This window comes from Cervus canadensis, chromosome 3, assembly GCF_019320065.1.
Source record: "Cervus canadensis isolate Bull #8, Minnesota chromosome 3, ASM1932006v1, whole genome shotgun sequence".
Lineage (NCBI taxonomy): Eukaryota > Metazoa > Chordata > Mammalia > Artiodactyla > Cervidae > Cervus > Cervus canadensis.
The window spans coordinates 6,603,067-6,624,121 of record NC_057388.1 but is presented as its reverse complement, the minus strand read 5'-3'; the positions used below and the strand labels follow the sequence as shown (position 1 = coordinate 6,624,121).

Below are 21,055 nucleotides of genomic sequence, written 5' to 3'. Positions count from 1 at the left end.
ACTGGACAGAGACAGCAGCAAGTCAGTCACGGCACTGACTCACGTGACTGTAGGGTCGCTGTCTGGGTAAGTGTCATCTTGTCTCTGATGCCATGTCACCATGGGTTTTGGTAACCTGACCTCATGGAGCGTCCCCAGTTGGGGAGTGCAGCCCCACCTCCGCTGCTCTGCTAATCCTGCCTCCTCTCTCTGTTCCAGTCCACCCACCTTCAGACACACAGGTGTGGGGTCTCTCCGGGGTCCTGGTGTGGTGGGCAGAGGAACCTCTGCTGAGTCATGGATGTTTTACTAGTTGTAGATTGAAGCAGGGAGATGAAGAGGGCATCTTATGCCCCTGATGCTGACCTTGAATCAAAGTTGGCATTTTTAATGGAAGAGAAAGGATATATAATTCAGTCAATTCCACTAGGGAGAAAAAATATTACTCATTCATAAGTTCATCAAAAGCGATATCATTAAAATAATGAACAAATAGGAAAAGTATGGTTTTAAAGAGAGGGAAGGCCTTTTGCACCATAATGCCAAGGACATAAATGATGAAACTCTCTAGTTTCTGACTCACAGAATGAACCATAATAATGAACTTATGGTTGCTGGGGCAGGAAAAATGGTTTGTTGGAAGGGATAGTTACGGAGCTTGGGATGGACATGTACACACTGCCATATTCAAAATGGATAACCAACAAGGACCTACTGTGTAGCACAGGGAACTCTGCTCCGTGTTCTGTGGCGGCCTGGATGGGAGGGGAACTTGTGGGAGAATGGGTACGTGTCTGTCTGTGGTTGAGTCTCTTTGCTGTCCATTTGAGACTATGACAACGCTGTTTATCAGCTATACTCCAATATAAAGTGAAAAGTTAAACACAAAAAGCAAAAAAAATCACCAGTTTCTATTATAAGAATTTAAATTAGTATTTCAAAAATCCAAATGAAAATTACACTTTTCAAAGTTATAAAAGCTATTTAATGAGTATATGGAAATTGAAACTCTCGAGTCAAATTTTAAAAACATATATCTCAGTGGATATCCTTGCAAATAACTTGAACCATTTGTTAGAAAGTAAAGTCTATATTTAGCGAATTTATAAAAAACTTTAACGAGCATACAGAAGTATAAATTTGTAAATACATAGGAGACAGTTTTTCTTCTGTATGATAAAAATTACAGTAATTAATGCAGAAGATAAATTGTAAAAACTGACTATATTTTCTTTTTTGTTCTCTCAACATGCTAAATAATTTAATAAGAGGAAAAGAAAGCAAACATTTTTGGAGAGGTGGTGGTGCAAAAGGCAACATAGAAAGGAGAGAGACATGTTTTGGGAATGTGGCTGAAAGAATTTCCTTCAGTGGTTTTGGTGATAAAAAACTATTTCTTCCTATTCTTCTTTTAAAAAGTGTGAGAGACTTGGTTCTGTTTCTCCTGGAAGGAACTAAAAGAACAGGAAAAAAAAGTGAAAGTGTTAGTCCTGTCCAACTCTGCGACCCCATGGAATGTAGCCTCCCAGGCTTCTTTGTCCATGGAATTCTCCAGGCAAGAAAAGTGGAGTAGGTTGCCATGCCCTTCTCCAGGGGATCTTCCCAACCCAGGGATCGAACCCAGGTCTCCTGCATTGCAGGCAGACTCCTTACTGTGTGAGCCACCAGGACCCCCAGACAAACAGAGCTATGAGTGAATCGTGGATGTCCTGTGAGCAGGCGGGAGGCAGTGTCTTTAGAAAGACGATGATGTGCTGTGTTATGGGTGATGAGATCCGCTGGGTTTGCATTGGCTCTGGATAGAACAGAGAGACACGGGATCTTCCCCTGTGATTGGACATGGTGTGCCTGCTTCGTGGGCCTTCAGACTCAGACCTAGACTTGGACTAGCAGCATTCCCCACCCCCAGTTCTCAGGTCTTTGGGTTTGAACTAGAACTGCACAAGTCACTGTCCTGGGCCTCCAGCTTGCAGAGAGCAGGTTGTGGGACTTCTCAGCCTTCATGATTGCATGACCCAAGCTCTCATGGTAAACTTCTTTCTATCTGTCTGTCTGTACACAGATAGACACTCACTCACACACACACTTACACACCCCTCTACTGGATTCTGTTGCCCTGGAGATTGCTGAGTGACACACCTGCCAAGCCATCCGATATTAATAGAAGGTAGAACGGGGCTCACTAGGGCTGGAGGAGCGGGAGGCGGGGGTTTGGATAGTACAGGATGAGGGTAGCTTTGGAGGTGGCTGCACAACAGTGTGATGACCTTCACATTCCTGAATTGTTTGCTTAAACTTGCTTGGTTCAGGTGGTACATTTCGTGATAGATACTTTATAGTAGTTTAAAGAAGAAACTGAACCCTTGAGGGAGGTGCTTGGTGCTCAGAAATCCCACTTTCTAAAGCATGTTTAAGGGGAAGAAGAGGAAGCATGGGCGGACTCCTGGAGGAGGGGAAGTCATCTCAGAAAGGCTGAGAGATGGCAGGAATTTCTCAGGAGGGAGGAACTGCTGAGTCATCCCTTGTTGTGTGAGTCAGCAGATCAGCTAAGCTGGTGATTTTTAGAGAGTATTTGATTTTTTTCTAAAAGGTAAATAAGGTCAACTTGGGGCTCAGAGGGGAAGGAAAAGTCATTTTCCTTAAGTGACCAGGAGACCTAAAAGCCCAAGTTGCTTATCTTTTGGAAAGAACACGGTCATGAGGGCCACTCTGGATTGGGGAGCCCATGCCTCTGGCTCCTCTCTTGCTAAGGCCCATGTGTCTCCCGGCTCCTCTGCTGTGTCTGCAGCAACAGCCCACTGTATCCAGGCGCCAGACCTGCTGCCCGCTCCTCTCCTGGTGCATTTCTGCCCCTTAACTTCCGCCATTAACGTGAGCGCCAAATCAACTCTGTCCTCCCACCTCTGACCAGGGCAGAACCTCACCCCGGAATCAGACCCCCATGCTCCCCCACGCAGGGGACACCTCCACTCTGCCTGCAGGTCTTACGGGGTCTATAACCTGGATATGCGTGGGATTCCCTCCAGGTCAGACTCTACTCCTCACAAAGGGGAGTGAAGGCAGAGAACCTGGAAGCAACCTTTGCATGAGGAATACTCCTCTCTGCATTTTGTGTAGAGAATTTGAGTGGGTTTTTGTACTTCTCTTTGTGGCTGAACTACTGGCTAGTTAGGAAGAAGACCAAAGTCTGTTTCAAAATAAAAGATCGAAACTCCAAGATCTTTGTAACATGATATAAAAATAAAAAGACACAGAGTTTACCAGAGATGACAATAAATATTTTTCCTTTTTTTAAATCATGAAATTCCTTGATTCTTCATTTCAGAAGTTAAAAGAACAACTGTAATTGGTAATTTATGTACCCTTAAATAACACAGAGTATTTATTTTCAACTTTGATGAAATCTGCCAATAATAACAAAAAATGAAATTGCTAGAAGATATCAGTGGACTCTCAGATCCATCAGTACTGATTACAGTTTCTAGGCAGTCTCTGACTCAGCACACTTTTTTTTGGCGGGCGGGGAGGTGAATAAATTTTATTGTTCCATAATTTTCAAAGCCTCTCTACTTAAACAGGATACAATAATGATAGAACTAGAAGGATTTCTAAAGGGCATCAAGTCCATGGTGACAAATGGTTTCAAATGAGTGACAAGTGACACTTCCAGTGTTGTTCAGCACTCTCCTTTTAAGACAATATTTTAAGACAAATATTTTGTAACACACCGTTGACTCTCATAAGATGAAAGACACAGATAATAAAGCCTACCTGCGTACATATATGATTCTTGCAGGTGATTTAAAAAATTAGTAATGTCTTAACTGTAATATAAAAGAGAAAGCAATTCATAATGAAATAATATATGAATTCTCAGTGGTCAACCAAGACTTTATTAAAACACAAAATGAGGTAGATACTCAGATGCTTGGCGTAAATTTTTATTTAAGGGAAGGAAAATGATCAGAAAGCATTGGTACTAAAAGTAGAAGAAATATATGAGAGGAGATAAAGATAGAGACTAAAATAAAGCTAATATTAAGGTAAGGAATACCAGATAAGACTTGTTTGTATATGATAAAAAATATGGAAATAACATTAATTAAAATAGGAAAAATGTGAAAGGAAAAATTCGACACAAATTGAGTGGATGAAGGAATGCTATTTTGGTAAATGATCTGGGTCTTATTTAACAGTGTACGATCAGATAATTCCCTAGGTCATTTAACAGGACTGGTAATGATGAAGCAGCAGATACATCTGTCTTATAATTTCACCCTGTGTCAGAGCCTCCATTCAGACTCCAGGTTTTTAGATTTTAGGTATCATATTCTGTTGCCAGTGACAGGAAATGGAGGGTGGGTGGGACAAAAGAACAGTAATAAAGAGAGTTTGAGGAGAAGACGGGGTGAATACCTGAGAACAGCATCAGACTGAGATTGAAATCTAATAGGAAGCCTCCATATGAATCATTTTAATGTGTACTTTTACACAATGGATTTCTTATTGTTGTACTATAATGCTTATATATACACATATAATGATAATAATGCAAAACAGTTTCCAGAAAACCCTTATGGGTGAGATTTAGTGCATGCATAAAACTGCTGCCATAAGCACTTTGGTTCTGAGTGTGTGAGAAGCCTCTCGGCTCTCTTGTCTGTGTCTGTGGGTCCTGTGCTAAGCTGTGGCCACAGTCATGCTGCTCTGCAGACCGGCCGCAAGTTGTTGTCACACTCATGATGGGGCTTCCTGAAATGATGCACAGCTTCCCCATCCGATCATCGTTCACTGGGCGTTAAGGCGGTTGCATTCCCGGAGAAATCAGTGTGTAAGGAAACTGCATGGAAACTCTGGCTTTATGTGTCCTGCACTCCCAGGAACAAGGGCTTGTCCCCTGTATGAGTATGTGTGGTGGTCTCACAGGATGCAGCTCAGGGACAGGTCTTCCCTCTGTAGAATACTTGCCATCTAGGTGCCTGCCCACTGGAGGGGACTTGTGTAGTCCCTGCTCATTGATCCGTTCATCAGGCCTTTTTATTTCTAAAATAAATTCCTGCTAATGTGATGTGCTGGGGCTTTCCTGACCCTGGAGGGACTGCAGGGGCCGGGGCCCCTTCTGCCCCGCAGATGAATCCCTGGAGACGGTGAAGGCTCTGCCCATGAGCATGCCTTTCACACTAACACAGGAGATCTGGGCCATACCCCAGCCTCTGCTACATGTTTCCACCCTCTGGCCACTGTCCCCTGCCCTTGGCACCCAAGGCCAGGAACAGACAATCAGGGGGAGCCCTGTGCCCAGGGCCCACGGGCACTACCCAGATCGACTGGTCCTAAGCCCACTCACCCATTCCTTCCAGGGAAGCCACAGTACAAACTATTGTCCATGATTCCCCTGGCTTCCTCTGCTTCCTGCCCTGCTCTGGTGCTTCCGCAGGAGGCCCTGCCGGTGTGGCTCGTCCCTCCTCTTGAGAATGGGGTTGACCGGACTCTGCTGGCCTCACTGTGCCTGAATAATAATGAAGCCCATGTTTAAAAACACCCGTTCACTCTGCCAACCCAAAGAACTCCTTCCCACACATCCAGGACTCCCTGGAGGGCTCCCAGGCACTTGGTGCTCAGGACTCCAGTCGTGTCTGACTCCTTGTGACCCCGTGGACTGTAGCCCACCAGGCTCCTCTGTCCATGGGATTCTCCAGGCTCTTGCCATACTGGAGTGGCTTGCCATTTCCTCCTCCAGGGGATCGTCCTGACCCAGGGATTGAACCTGCATCTCCTGCATTGCAGGCGGATTCTTTTATCAATGAACCACCAGGGACGTGCCACTGAGGCGCTTGGGGATCAGGACAGTCACTGCGTGACAGTCTCCCTGGGTAGGAGGGTCTCCCCAGCTTGGGGGGTGGGTGGCCACTTTCTGTCTCACACACACGTGTGTGCACCCCCACAGAAGTGCTTTCTCTGCATTTTCTTGTTTTATTTTGATGAAGCGATGGTGTGGAAACAGCCTGGCATTTCCCAGGCTCAGTGTCTGAGGGGATGCCCTGCAGACCCCGAGTCACAGATGACCCAGTCACAGGCCACTGCTGCCAGCAGGGTTCTGTGTCCACTGCAGGGCCCCCAAGCTCCACTCAGCGCATGAGCAGGCATCTGGTCCTCCTTGGGTGTTGTTTCATGAACTCTTCTTTATGTATCTCCAGCCGGATTGGGTCTGGCCCCACCTATCTCATATCCCTGGCTTCTTCCTGCACCGCCCTCGGTTTAGAGGACACGCTCATTAGCTTCCTGGTCTGTGCAGGCTCCCGGTTTACACCCTCAAGGAGCAGACTCTGGATGGACTGAGGGCCGTTGCTTCTATTAATGCTCCCATTATACTTGGTGACCTGAGCAGGGCGCCCAAGAATCAGGTGTGACTTTAGGAGCAAGAGCCAAGGGCAGGGGAGAGCTGATTGGCTTCTTTGATGCCTGAGCCTTGGCCCCTCCCCGTCTGCTTAGATTAATAGGTTAATTAGGAGGATTTAAAAGTCCAGACAGAGCAGAGCAAGGGTGGTTTAATTAGCAAATCATCCATTAATATTCAGTTTACTTCTAATTTGTTTTTCTAACTCTGAATGGCCTCTCCCATTCTGCCCCCTCCTTCCCATCCCTGCAGTCATGACCCTGGCTCAGGCCTCAGGCACCCCACCTGGCCCTCTCAGCTTCCTCCCAATGCCCATCCAGGCCTCCGGGGGCCTCCCACCACACCTCTGCTAATTCATAGCCTGTGCCTAACCCCCGCCTCTGATCCCGCCTGGTCTTAACAGGCGGCGCCCCTTCTGCTGGCTGTGGCTGCTCCTGAGCTTGGCCACCCAGGCGAGGTCCCAGCAGGAAACTACTGCTGCTCGATGGGCCAGAGGGAGAGAAGGCAGCCGCTGGCATCGCAGGCTAGTTTTCCTGATAGGTTTGTTGCTCACCCTCTTTTATGTCCACGGACTTGTCATTCATGCGCGTGCCCAAGGCCCCCACCAGGGGGTTGAAGACAGTGGGTCCAGGAGCCAAGGCAGACACTCTGCTGGTTTGAAAGGGCTGATGGGCAGGTGCTCCCAGAGGCTGCCCGGCAGCTCACTGTATGGCTTCTGCAGCCTCTTGTCCCAGACTGCCTTGCTGCCTCCCCTCCGCGTGGGGAGGAGAGGTGATGTCCCTGCCACCATGGACAGTGTTTTCAGGACCCTGGACAGTGCCTGGAACATAGCGCACGCGCAGTGCAGGCTGTGATGTGCCCTAAGTACCTTCTGCTGCTCCTCTTCTTCCCCATGAGGCACGGTCATTAGCATGTGAGGTCTTGGGGAATATTCCATGTGCTCTGTTCAGCCTGGTGTGCCATTACAGAGTACACAGACTGCGACTTAAAGAGGAGGTGTTTATACTCTGACAGCTGTGGGCTCCAGGCATCCATCTCTTCTTTCTCTCTTCCCTCCTGTGTCCTCACATGGCCGTCCTTTTGTGGGTGTCTGAGTCCTGATCCCTTATAAGAACACCAGCATTCTGTTGGGTCAGAGCCCACCCCCATGACCTCATTATATCTTAATCGCCTTTTTAAAGATTCTTCCTCCAAATACAGTCACATTCCAAGGTACCAAGGCTAAGACTCCAACAACCCATGACAGGTGGTAAACACCAGACCAAACACCATCATCTCCCTTCACATCAAAAGACAAGGGAGCTGATGCTCTTCTTTGCAGTCACCTCTTTGAATCTTTTGTGTGGAGTGTGTGAGGGACTGTGTCTCTTCTGTGCTCTGTGGTCAGAGAGCTAAAACATGAAGCAGTCTGTGTGGAGGTCTTCATCTCCTCAATCACTTGCGGAGTTTAGACCACAATCAAACTTAAGCTAGTCTGACTGTGTTGAAAGAAAACGGAGAAGCATTAATAATTAAATCCCCTTTCATTTTGACATACAATGGGGCTGTCGCTATTAAGTGGACGAAATGAATTTGGAGAATCCATTTGAAGAATGGCTGTATGTCTAACATAGAAATGTTAGCACTCCAAATTATCCTTCTCTGTAGGGTTTTAATTGATTAATTCCTTCAGCTTTTAATCATGTCTAGTAATCCATGCAGATGGCAAAGACATACTGAAAGAGTGACAGCTAAACAGGAGGGGGAAGGGTGGGGGAACATTCCACAATTATTTAATGTTCAGTTCAGTTCAGTTGAGTCACTCAGCCGTGTCCAACTCTTTGTGACCCCATGAATCACAGCACACCAGGCCTCCCTGTCCATCACCAACACCTGGAGTTTACTCAAACCCATGTCCATCGAGTCGGTGATGCCATCCAGCCATCTCATCCTCTGTCGTCCCCTTCTCCTCCTGCCCCCAATCCCTCCCAGCATCAGGGGCTTTTCCAGTGAGTCAACTCTTTGCATGAGGTGGCCAAAGTATTGGAGTTTCAGCTTCAGCATCAGTCATTCCAGTGAACACCCAGGACTGATCTCCTTTAGGATGGACTGGTTGGATCTCCTTGCAGTCCAAGGGACTCTCAAGAGTCTTCTCCAGCACCACAGTTCAAAAGCATCAATTTTTCAGGGCTCAGCTTAGTCTTATAATACCCACTCAGATGACTTTTTGTGGGAAGGGGATGTGAGGACGTCACAGGGGGCCCTGGCCAGGCCGAGGGAGGCTGGGGGCTGATGCTCTGTGCCCTGTGGCCACTGGTCCATGTATGGGATGTGGATCGAACATGATAAGATGGGGTAAGTTTTTATCATAATTTAGCTAAGATATTCCACTACAGAATCTTCTTCTAAGTAGAAAAACAAGCAAATTGATTTCAACTCCTCTTATTTTTTAGGAACTTTTGGTTTAAGGAAACCATGGTATTTCCCCTTCACCACATCCTACTGGAAGGACCTGTGTGGGCTAGTGGTAAAAAGGCAGAGCCCGGCCAGTTCTACCCTGTTCTCCTCTAGTGAGAACCTGGATGGTCATGGTGGGTAAAGGGCGCGTTGGACGTGTGTTTCTCCTTCCAGTCAGCTTTGGTTGGGTTTTCCTCTCCAACTGAGCCTTTGTAACTGTGACTGCGTGGCTGCCCAGAGGCCTCCTTTCCATCCCATGTGGGCAGGAACCGTGTGTTAGCGTCACTGTCCACAGCATCCTCTGTGCCTCTGTTGTAACTCAGCTAAATGAAGCTTCATTACTAACATGAATTTGTGTAAATAATGAAAGCAAAGGTGGACAGCTACTGAGGGGTAACATACTTTAGAGTGTTCAGTGCTTCACAGGTGCTAGTTTATTCCTAGCTCCATGACAGAGAAACTGTCACTGTCCCTACAAATGTGGACCTGCTTCCCAGGAGACTTGGTGGGCACCTGCCCTGGCCTGGGGCTCTTTCACAGAGCACAACTTTTGGGAGAAAAATCTATGGATAAACAGGTTCTCACCATGATAATTTTGTACTGTAAGTCAATACTGTGATTTTCTGACTGTACAAGTCAGAAATACAAATCTTATAGAAGATTTGGATCAGCACCACCTATTAACGGTCACCTCTGGAGACTGTCAGTCATGTGTAACTAATCTGATTTTGTTCTTCTGTGTATATGTATATACAAACACATGTGTGTGTTTATTTTTATTTCTTGCAAAATGTATAACGTAAGGGCACAAAAGCTTGCAGTCACTGCTCTCTTATTTAAGTTTAGCCATCATATGATGTGCCTCTTGACTTTAGGTAGAGAAAGATTTTGGAATTGCTTCATAAGTTTCACAAAGCTAGAATTCAAGCCCAAGGTAGCTGCCCAAGGTAGCTGTGAACATTATCTTAGAGACTTCTGAAATCTCAGTGTGGACTGCATTTTCCTCACAGGCTCATCCCTGCAAAATGGGGAAGGAGAGCTGGAAGGAGGCTCCCCCGGCGTTGTCCTGCTGTCTGTGACCAAGGAGCATGATCACCACAAGGCAGGGGTCTGGGACCTGACCCTGACCTTCCACAGGGACCAGATCACTGCCCTGCTGGGGACCAACGGCGCTGGGAAGACCACCGTCATGTGCGTCCCACTCCCCTTTCTCCTGCCTTCCCTCCAGGGCTTTAGGGATGTGTTTTAAGATGTGCATCTTAGAGATGTGTTTACCTGGGAGACAGGGGCTAGATCCCTTTTCTGTTTGTTTATTTCTGTTTGGTTTCGGTGGTTGTTCTGTTGCTAAGTCCTGTCTGACTCATTGTGACCCCATGGACTGTAGCACACCAGCTTCTGTTTTTACTGTCTTCTAGAGTTTACTCATATTCATGTCCACTGAGTTGGAGATGCTATCCAACCATCTCAGTACGGAGTTACAGACACATCAGAAAGACAGCCCTCTCACTAGAGCTGCTGCAGGTCTGAGCAGACTCGGGTGGGGGGTGGGGATATTTTAAAATAAATTTAATTCTTTTTTTATTGCCTGCAAAATATTCCTGGGTTTACTTTGGCCTTTGAAAGTCTTACGGCATTCTTTTCCCCCCTCCAACTAAGTTTAATTCTGCTTGCATACCTAGAGGAAGATGAAATTTTAATGACGTTTGCAAATTTTTTTAACACTTCAGTCTTTTTCTTTTTCATGTTCTGCTTTTTATGTGGTTATGTTTTTGTGAAGCCTTTATTTTTGATATGGGATCCAGTGGTTCCAGATTTGTTTAAAGAATCGAATTATGTGATCCCAGAGAAAGAATGAGCTGAAACACTTACAGTCCACAAAACAGCCCCAAGTTGGCTGTGGAAATGGGGCATTTTTAAGGCCAAACCACCCAAATTATGGAATTTCTGTTTTGAACAAGTGACTTTCTTTTTGTTCTTTATTAGTAGGGCTAAATAAAGTATGCTTAGTTAACGCAAGGAAAGGGACTATTTGCTTCAAGATTCTTAACAAAAGTAGAAAAATAACATTCAAAAAGCTTCAGCAATCTCTTACTGACAATAAATTGAAAAGAAACATCTCTTTTCTTTTCTTGGATGCTGAAAAAGAACTGAAGATTTCATGAAGGATGTTTTTAGTGTTTTCAGATTGGGAAACGTTGCACTAATAATGACTCCGAAAGCCAGCCTCCACACATGCTTTTACTAATGCATGTTTCCTGCAAGAAAACCTGGAGTCTGTGTTTTGCACAACGAAGAGAATTAAATTAGGAGTTTTTGGGTGTTTTGAGGGTCACTGGCTGCAGCACTTTTAGTGATTGTTGGAAATTAATTGTGAGTCCTCCCAGGGATGTCTCTTCCTGGCACTTCTCGGAGGAGAGGCTGAGAGGCTGCTTCCAGGCTGGTCTGAAATGAGAAGCTCTGAGGTACACTGAGATGTGTATACTCTGTTTCGTTGTATTCCTCGGCAAGGTCTGAAAACCATATAGCAAACAGTTGTCAATCAAGGTTACTGAAGTGCAACTTATTCCCAGGAAACAGTATGTGTCCAGGTGGCATCTGATGAGCTGATGGACTTGGCTAAAGCTGCACAAAGCCCGGGGGACAAACAGGATACTGACATGTGAACCCTCACCCCAGCTGGCCCCTGGGCCTCCTGGCTCTTGGCCCCTGAGCGACCACAGTCCTATTGTTTGTTGCTGTGGTACAGTTAGCATTTTCTAGCATTTCCTATAATGGAGTCGTACCGAGGCTCCTGTTGGCATGATGCTTGGAGACCCACCCATGGTGCTCAGCTTTCAGGTTCTGAGAAGTCCATGCCATGGAAACACTACAGTTTATCTTTTCATCTGTTGGTGCAGTTGAGGCTGTGTCCGGGTTTTGGTGATGATGGACATTCACGTAGATCTTTTGTGTGGACATACATTTTAAGTTCTTTCTGTAAGTAGTTAGGTGTGGTTTGCTGTGGTAGGTATATGTCTTAACTTTTTAGAAAAAAAACATAGTGTAAAGCATGAATAATAAATAACCTGAACTAGGAGATGGCAGTCTTCAGGTGTCCTGTGGGCCAGCAGACAGGAGTTTTGGAGATGAGCTCCGGGCTTGTCATGGATTTGACGTTGGCAGAGGGGTGGCTCGGGCATAGAAGCAGGAAGCCTGGCTGCAGGGCTGTGGGGGGAGGTGGGAGGTACATGCTGCTGCTCAGCTCACATCTAATGATGAGGACTTGAGTGGTTAGGCTGCCTATTTAGGCTGTTTCCTCATCTGTGAAGACCCTTGGCATCACCATCGAAAACCCTCAGCAGGGATGGTCATTGGGCACAGAGCGTCCCAGGCGAGCATAACCGATCACAAGCCCATGTCCCACCAAGCTCTGTCCAGCCTTTGTCTCACTGTGTAGCAGGCGCTGGCAGGGGAGGCTGGGGTGAGTGCCCCATGGGATGCAGACGTCCCTGGGGCCGCCGGGTGGTCAGGGCAGCAGCACATCTGACTCCCATGCCCCCACTGACATGTCTTCTCTGCAGATCCCTGCTCACAGGACTCTACCCCCCCACGTCTGGGACCATCACTGTCAATGGCAGGAGCCTGCAGAAGGACCCATCTGGGGTCAGGGCGGAGCTGGGGGTGTGTCTGCAGCGGGACATCCTGTTCGACCACCTCACGGTGCTGGAGCACCTGCTGCTCTTCGCCTCCCTGAAGGTGCTGCCGGGGACCCACCAGAAGTTGCGTGAGCAAGTCCACAGGTGGGTGACACCACCTCTGCCCCCTGCCCTCCGTCCCATGCCGGCGTGGGCGGTGCAGGGAGATGCCTTCTGAGCCTCGCCGCTGCCTGTATCTGTGAGAAGAAAGTGTTAGCAAGTGGTTCTAACTATGGAATTACGACCCCAGCTCTGGGATCAGAAAGTGTCCCAGGGAGGATACAGAACCTGGTCTGTCCTCGAGGAGGGAGCAGACAGCATGGGGGCTGAGGTCTGTGTCCAGAGTGTGGGTGCCTGTGGGTGTCCTGAAGTGAAGAGGATGGGGTGGGGGCGTGAGGAGTGGGTGAAGGAGCCTGAGCAGTCCTGCCGAGGCGTCTAGATGTCACCCTGCAGATTCGGGGTTGTGGACAGGAGGGGGCAAGCAGCCCGGGGCCTGGAGGTGTACCTGTGACCCAGGGTGGGTACCAGCCCTGGGTGGGGACGGGACATGGAGAGGCCGCAGGGGAGGCCCAGGTTTGAAGGCTGTTGGAGGCCAGCTTGACCAGATGGGCGTCCAGGGTGAGGGTGGAGAGCCTGGGGTCAGGATGCATTCCAAGGGGAGCAGAGGACATGTGTGTGGGGAGAGGAGGCAGGGGCTGGGATGGCAGGACAGGCTGGGGTCACGGAGCTCCTCCAGTCTCACCCTCACTCACAGAAGCTGAGCCCAGAGGCAGGAGAAAAGCCGAGGTCCCCAGTCAGGAAACAAGTCGGTGTCTCCAGGAGGGGAGTATGGCTAGGGGCCGAGGGGGAAGGACAGGGCTGCATCGGGGCCTGAGTCCAGTGGGGGAGCCACTGATCTAGAAGACGCGGGGCAGGGCTGTGTGTGAAGGCTGTGGCCCAAGCTGGGCTCTGCCCCTTGGGGGGACGCACTGTGAGACCAGTGTGCAGGCTCCTCAATCTCAGGCCAACTTCATGGAGCAGGACGTCAGTCAGGCCTGACCCATGGGGGGCCAGGCCAGGGCGTAAGGACAGATGGTGAGTCACTCATGCGCCTCAGAAGAAAAGGGGCCCCTGAGGAACTATGCCCGTTACTGCTTATTGCTGCCTTAAAATATGTTTGCAAGATTTGTTTTGTAAAAATAATGATTTACAGTCACATGGTTGGCAGCTAACTGGTGTCTGAGGCCATTCACCACCATAGTGGACTGATTCACATCCCGTCCTCAGACGGACTGCTGATGACAACCACGCCAGTGATGCTGGGGACTCAGATACACAGGAAACATCTACTTTGCACCAGTTAAGCCTGTCCTAGATGACAGTGGGAACTTAGGGAGAAATAGTGCACATTACTAAAGGACAAACTGGTTACGTGCTACCTACATTTAAAAAAAAATTCCCAGGCCACCAGTTTTCATTCAAAGTCTGCCTATCACAGACTCTGCTGTGCTGGGGGCTGGGACCAAACCCAGCTCCTAAGGATGCTCCGAGGGCTTCATCTTCTGTTATGGGCACAGCAACCTCACTGGTTATCAGTTTGCTGCGAGTTACCTGGCAACGACGCTGGTGTGCACAGAGGTAGGCGGGGCGAGATCATGTTTTAGGACAGCCATGCTCAATTAGAGGAGCAAGGGCTGAAAGCCCTGATTCGGAGGCAGGGCGATCAGTGTCAGCTCCTGTGGCAACACTAGGTTCCCTTAATGGCCATCTTGGTTACAGTCGAGCTGATGCAATCTGGGGTAGACTCCTTAGAGAGCACATTTGTCCAGAGTCAGGTCTTTACCATTTTACCTTTTATTTGAAGGAGAAGGTAGAAGTCAAAAGGGGAACTTAATCAATGAGATGTCATGATGAGGTTAGCATTAGTCCTGAGGATTCTGGACTCACAAGGCTTCAGCATCACAAGGCTTGAGCTGCAGGCTGCCTTGTTTGACGGTGATGAGACCCACGAGGGCATGTGTGGACGTGGACACAAGGAGAGGACACAGCTTTGAATCCTGTATGCTGCCGTGTGAAGAGGATGGGGGGATGAAGAAGGACCTGCCAGGAGCAATGGGGAAAGAGGAGAAACTAGTCCATTAAAGAGCAGGGATCAGTGAGGAAGACAGAGGGACCAGACCATTAAGGAGGAGGGACAGGTCTGGTGCTCAGATGCTGTTGAGGGTCAAGTAACATGAAGACTGAAGCATAACCTCTGGACTTTGTGTGAGGAGGTCACTAGTTGACTGGATCAGAGCCATCTTGGTAGCACAATGGGGAGGGAGGTCTCTCTGGAGTCAGGGGAGAAAGGATGGAAGGAAGGGATTAGAAACTGAACTCTTCCCAGGAGTTTTATGGAAAAATGGAGCAAAGATTTGGGACAATATCAAGATGAAAGAGAAACAGGCATTTCAAATACGGAACAAACCACTGAGGCAAACACAAGGTGGGTGGCTTTCTGGGTGCCATCCTGTGAGCAGCGGTTGGGATCTGTGGGGGGTAGCAGTGATACTGTGGCGGGTAGAGCCCGTGGACACAGGAAACGAGGAGGGGGAAGAGAGGAGAGTTCGGTTTTGTGGAGTGATGGCTAGAGGCAGGGACCGGCTGGAGAAAGGATGTGTGGAATTGAGCCTCTGGCGGGGCCATGGATGCTGGAAACCACCAGGTCCAGGGTGTGGTTTGGCCATGAGTGGCTAGGAGGTGCTGATTTCAAGGTCAGCAGAGAACGGGGAGGGATTTGGTTTAAGGTGGAAATGTGATTAGGATGTGGATGTTTGAGAACATCTGACAGCTCACTGCCTTGTTTTTCTCTGCCGGTCCTTCTCTGGTTAATGGAACTAATGGCATTAGCCCCCAGAGGGTCACCTCCTCTGGTGCGGGAGCCATCAGGTGGGAAGGGATTGCTGGCTTCTAATGGGAATAAGAGTCAAGACAGCCCCTTGCTGAGACGGGCCACTTGTCCTCTTCCTCCCAACTGGGCTGCTGTCCACAGTGGAAGCATCTGACAGACAAGGGCAAAAACTGCTATAAATGTAGGTTGAGGTTCACTCCACAGGAAATGTAGGGCCACAAGCACTAACCATCCAGTGGGCCGACTGACAACCAGACCTGAGAAGGGAGCCTGGGCTCCTTCTGGGTCTGGATGAGGAATCTGTCAACAGTGAAACATTCACTCGGTGATCAGGTGCAAGTACCTGGGATTTTACCAGTGTCTGCGTGAGAGTTTTGCAGTTTTCTGGGTCCCAACAGTCTTGAAGCTCAAATGCATGGAACCTTGTAATCCCTTCTCTCCCCTATTCCTCCTCCTCTGGCTGCTCCTTGGCCTCTTGAAGTGACTGGCCTGTGGCTCAGAGGGAGGGAATCTGCTGGATGTGGGTGCTCAGAGGAAGGTTTCCTTTGGTCCGGGCGGGGGGGGGGGGTGGGGGGGGAGGGGTGCTGCTGCTCCAAAAGGGGGCTTAACAGAGTGAGATAAAGTAGGTGGTGAGAGTCTTAAGTGTTCACGTGTTATTGGGCACATGGTGCAGAGTGAGAGGTTACTTATAAAGTGGCGCCCCTCATGCATCGGGAGATGCTGGGTGTCTGCAGTCAGTGCGGAGACTGGAAGCTCCTGGAGAGAAGAGGGCTGGTCCTCATGTTAGCGGCATCTATCGCTCCTGCTCTGCACGTGGTGACTCATGGCTGCATCCCAGGTGCTCAGGCAGGAAGGGGCTGATGCGGAGCTAGTGCTCCTGGGCAAGGTGTCTTCTGTAGTCACGTGAATGGACACTGGGCGGCCTCTGCCTGTTGCTCTGACCACACCTACCCATCATTGTCCATCCCCCCCCAGGGTCCTGAGGGGATGGAGGTCCCCTGGCAGGTGAATGAATCCAGAGGGGACACAGCATGTACTTCCTACAAACAGGACCCACTCGGCAGGCCCTGCTGTCAGGGCCTCACGCTGGGTCCCTGGATGTGGTCGTATCCGGGCCCCAAGGAGGCCGGCGCTGCGGCGTCAGAATCATGGGTACATGGTTCTGGGCCCCCTCCATGTGTCCGTGGATGAGAAAGAGACGAGTCCTCGCGGGTGCCTGTTTCTAGAGTGGGACGTCAAGCCCACCTGAGGAGTCTGGGAGAGTGAGGGCTCTGTTCTCGTTACAGAACTCTTCAGGATGTGGGGCTGATGCCGCACCAGCACCAACAGGCTCGAGTGCTGTCGGGGGGCACGCGGAGAAAGCTGTCCATCGGCATCGCCTTCCTGGGCGCATCGAGGACCGTGGTCTTAGATGAGCCCACCAGCGGGGTGGACCCGTGCTCCCGCCGTGGCATCTGGGACATCCTCCTCAAGTACCGACGAGGTAGGGCTCGGCGGAGCGCTCTCCTCCCGCGATATCACGGAGGAGGGCGGTGCTTTATGTTCTCCTTCCGTCCTATCACCGTGAAGGGCTGTGCTCCATGTCCTTTTCCCGCGATATCACGGAGGAGGGCGGTGCTTTATGTTCTCCTTCCGTCCTATCACCGTGAAGGGCTGTGCTCCATGTCCTTTTCCTGCGATATCACGGAGGAGGGCGGTGCTTTATGTTCTCCTTCCGTCCTATCACCGTGAAGGGCTGCGCTCCATGTCCTTTTCCCGCGATATCACGGAGGAGGGCGGTGCTTTATGTTCTCCTTCCGTCCTATCACCGTGAAGGGCTGCGCTCCATGTCCTTTTCCCGCGATATCACGGAAGAGGGCAGTGCTTTATGTTCTCCTTCGGTCCTGTTGCTATGACAGACGATATGGCTCTGTTCTCTTTCCTGGATATTGAGGTGGAGAGGAATGAGGCCCGTGTCCCAGTAATACGTTATCCTGGGGAAAAGAAAAATTCCCGGGACTTCGCTTGTCGGTCCAGTGGTTAAGTCTCATGGCTTCCAGTGCGGGGGGTGCAGGTTCCATCCCTGGTAGGGGAACTAAGATTCCACATGCCCGTGAAGCACGCCTCCCCCCCACCTCCCCCAAAACAATGAAAAAATTACGCAGGGGCGCATAGAGAAGAGACACACCCATCGTGACATCCCCGTGGTATTGGGGGGCTGGGGGTTGCTCAGCACCAGCTCTGGTGTCTTTCGAGCATGTTACCCATGATATGAGAGGACACAGCACTCATCCACAGTGGCTTCCATTCTGGAGTAATTGTGGGATTGTCAGAAGGGGTGTCCCAGGTACAATCTGGGGGAAAAAAAAAGTTTTCTCGCTTTTTGCAGTGAGGAAACTGAGACAGACAGAGACGGGTGTGGGTTAGCTTAGAGCCAGCCACAGCGGCGGTTCACCAGGCCAAGGGAGGAGCGGAGACCTTGGTCTGGAGGCTTCCGGTTTCTCATCTTTATTAAGGTGAATTTCTAACTTAGGACCTTAGATGGTCAGTTACTGATTTCCAGCTTCTGATTTCTCCTGTGTGACAGCCAGGAAGCATTACTATGGGCATTTTGTATAGAAACACTGGAATTTGGAAAGAAACCTCAGGAATAGAGAAACATACCTGGTGTTTCTAGGCAGGTGTGGGAGCGTCAGTGGCAGGGTTATTGCTGATTCTTATAAAACATGGTTTTGCTTTTCTTTTTGCCCTTTTGGGTACAAAGCCTTTCTTTTTTTTTTTTTTTTAAATTTTATTTATTTATTTTTTTCCAGTGGGTTTTGTCATACATTGATATGAATCAGCCATGAATTTACATGTATTCCCAATCCCGATCCCCCCTCCCACCTCCCTCTCCACCCGATTCCTCTGGGTCTTCCCAGTGCACCAGGCCGGAGCACTTGTCTCATGCATCCCACCTGGGCTGGTGATCTGTTTCACCATAGATAGTATACATGCTGTTCTTTTGAAATATCCCACCCTCACATTCTCCCACAGAGTTCAAAAGTCTGTTTTGTATTTCTGTGTCTCTTTTTCTGTTTTGCATACAGGGTTATCATTACCATCTTTCTAAATTCCATATATATGTGTTAGTATGCTGTAATGTTCTTTATCTTTCTGGCTTACTTCACTCTGTATAATGGGCTCCAGTTTCATCCATCTCATTAGAACTGATTCAAATGAATTCTTTTAATGGCTGAGTAATATTCCATGGTGTATATGTACCACAGCTTCCTTATCCATTCGTCTGCTGATGGGCATCTAGGTTGCTTCCATGTCCTGGCTATTATAAACAGTGCTGCGATGAACATTGGGGTACACATGTCTCTTTCAGATCTGGTTTCCTTGGTGTGTATGCCAGAAGTGGGATTGCTGGGTCATATGGCAGTTCTAATTCCAGTTTTTTAAGAAATCTCCACACTGTTCTCCATAGCGGCTGTACTAGTTTGCATTCCCACCAACAGTGGAAGAGGGTTCCCTTTTCTCCACACCCTCTCCAGCATTTATTGCTTGTAGACTTTTGGATAGCAGCCATCCTGACTGGCGTGTAATGGTACCTCATTGTGGTTTTGATTTGCATTTCTCTGATAATGAGTGATGTTGAGCATCTTTTCATGTGTTTGTTAGCCATCTGTATGTCTTCTTTGGAGAAATGTCTGTTTAGTTCTTTGGCCCATTTTTTGATTGGGTCATTTATTTTCTGGAATTGAGCTGCAGGAGTTGCTTGTATATTTTTGAGATTAATCCTTTGTCTGTTTCTTCATTTGCTATTATTTTCTCCCAATCTGAGGGCTGTCTTTTCACCTACTTATAGTTTCCTTTGTAGTGCAAAAGCTTTTAAGTTTCATTAGGTCCCATTTGTTTAGTTTTGCTTTTATTTCCAATATTCTGGGAGGTGGGTCATAGAGGATCTTGCTGTGATTTATGTCGGAGAGTGTTTTGCCTATGTTCTCCTCTAGGAGTTTTATAGTTTCTGGTCTTACATTTAGATCTTTAATCCATTTTGAGTTTATTTTTGTGTATGGTGTTAGAAAGTGTTCTAGTTTCATTCTTTTACAAGTGGTTGACCAGTTTTCCCAGCACCACTTGTTAAAGAGGTTGTCTTTTTTCCATTGTATATCCTTGCCTCCTTTGTCAAAAGATAAGGTGTCCATAGGTTTGTGGATTTATCTCTGGGCTTTCTATTCTGTTCCATTGATCTATATTTCTGTCTTTGTGCCAGTACCATACTGTCTTGATGACTGTGGCTTTGTAGTAGAGTCTGAAGTCAGGCAGGTTGATTCCTCCAGTTCCATTCTTCTTTCTCAAGATTACTTTGGCTATTCGAGGTTTTTTGTATTTCCATACAAATTGTGAAATTCTTTGGTCTAGTTCTGTGAAAAATACCGTTGGTAGCTTGATAGGGATTGCATTGAATCTATAGATTGCTTTGGGTAGAATAGCCATTTTGACAATATTGATTCTTCCAATCCATGAACACGGTATGTTTCTCCATCTGTTTGTGTCCTCTTTGATTTCTTTCATCAGTGTTTTATAGTTTTCTATGTATAGGTCCTTTGTTTCTTTAGGTAGATATACTCCTAAGTATTTTATTCTTTTTGTTGCAATGGTGAATGGTATTGTTTCCTTAATTTCTCTTTCTGTTTTCTCATTGTTAGTATATAGGAATGCAAGGGATTTCTGTGTGTTAAATTTATATCCTGCAACTTTACTATATTCATTGATTAGCTCTAGTAATTTTCTGGTAGAGTCTTTTAGGGTTTTCTATGTAGAGGATCATGTCATCTGCAAACAGTGAGAGTTTCACTTCTTCTTTTCCTATCTGGATTCCTTTACTTCTTTTTCTGCTCTGATTGCTGTGGCCAGAACTTCCAACACTATGTTGAATAGTAGTGGTGAGAGTGGGCACCCTTGTCTTGTTCCTGATTTCAGGGGAAATGCCTTCAATTTTTCACCATTGAGGGTGATGCTTGCTGTGGGGTTGTCATATATAGCTTTTATTATGTTGAGGTATGTTCCTTCTATTCCTGCTTTTTGGAGAGTTTTAATCATAAATGAGTGTTGAATTTTGTCAAAGGCTTTCTCTGCATCTATTGAGATAATCATATGGTTTTTATCTTTCAATTTGTTAATGTGGTGTATTACATTGATTGATTTGCGGATATTAAAGAATCCTTGCATTCCTGGGATAAAGCCCACTTGGTCATGGTGTATGATTTTTTTAATATGTTGTTGGATTCTGTTTGCTAGAATTTTGTTAAGGATTTTTGCATCTATGTTCATCAGTGATATTGGCCTGTAGTTTTCTTTTTTTGTGGCATCTTTGTCTGGTTTTGGAATTAGGGTGATGGTGGCCTCATAGAATGAGTTTGGAAGCTTACCTTCCTCTGCAATTTTGGAAGAGTTTGAGTAAGATAGGTGTTAGCTCCTCTCTAAATTTTTGGTAGAATTCAGCTGTGAAGCCATCTAGTCCTGGGCTTTTGTTTGCTGGAAGATTTTTGATGACAGTTTCGATTTCCTTGCTTGTGATGGGTCTGTTAAGATCTTCTATTTCTTCCTGGTTCAGTTTTGGAAAGTTATACTTTTCTAAGAATTTGTCGATTTCATCCAAGTTGTCCATTTTAGTGGCATAGAGCTGCTGGTAGTAGTCTCTTATGATCCTTTGTATTTCAGTGTTGTCTG

The 21,055-nt window shown here is 47.6% G+C and overlaps 1 protein-coding gene across 2 annotated transcripts in view; it reads left to right on the top strand.

The window, feature by feature from the left end:
• The window catches only part of ABCA13 (ATP binding cassette subfamily A member 13), a 417,355-nt gene that overhangs the window by 150,160 nt on the left and 246,140 nt on the right, over nt 1-21,055 (top strand). For both annotated transcript variants that reach the window (XM_043462544.1, XM_043462545.1), the window contains 4 exons: nt 8,809-8,946; nt 9,823-10,003; nt 12,373-12,591; nt 16,642-16,838. In XM_043462544.1, coding sequence (XP_043318479.1) covers nt 8,809-8,946; nt 9,823-10,003; nt 12,373-12,591; nt 16,642-16,838 — 735 coding nt within the window. The remainder of the gene's footprint in view (nt 1-8,808; nt 8,947-9,822; nt 10,004-12,372; nt 12,592-16,641; nt 16,839-21,055) is intronic.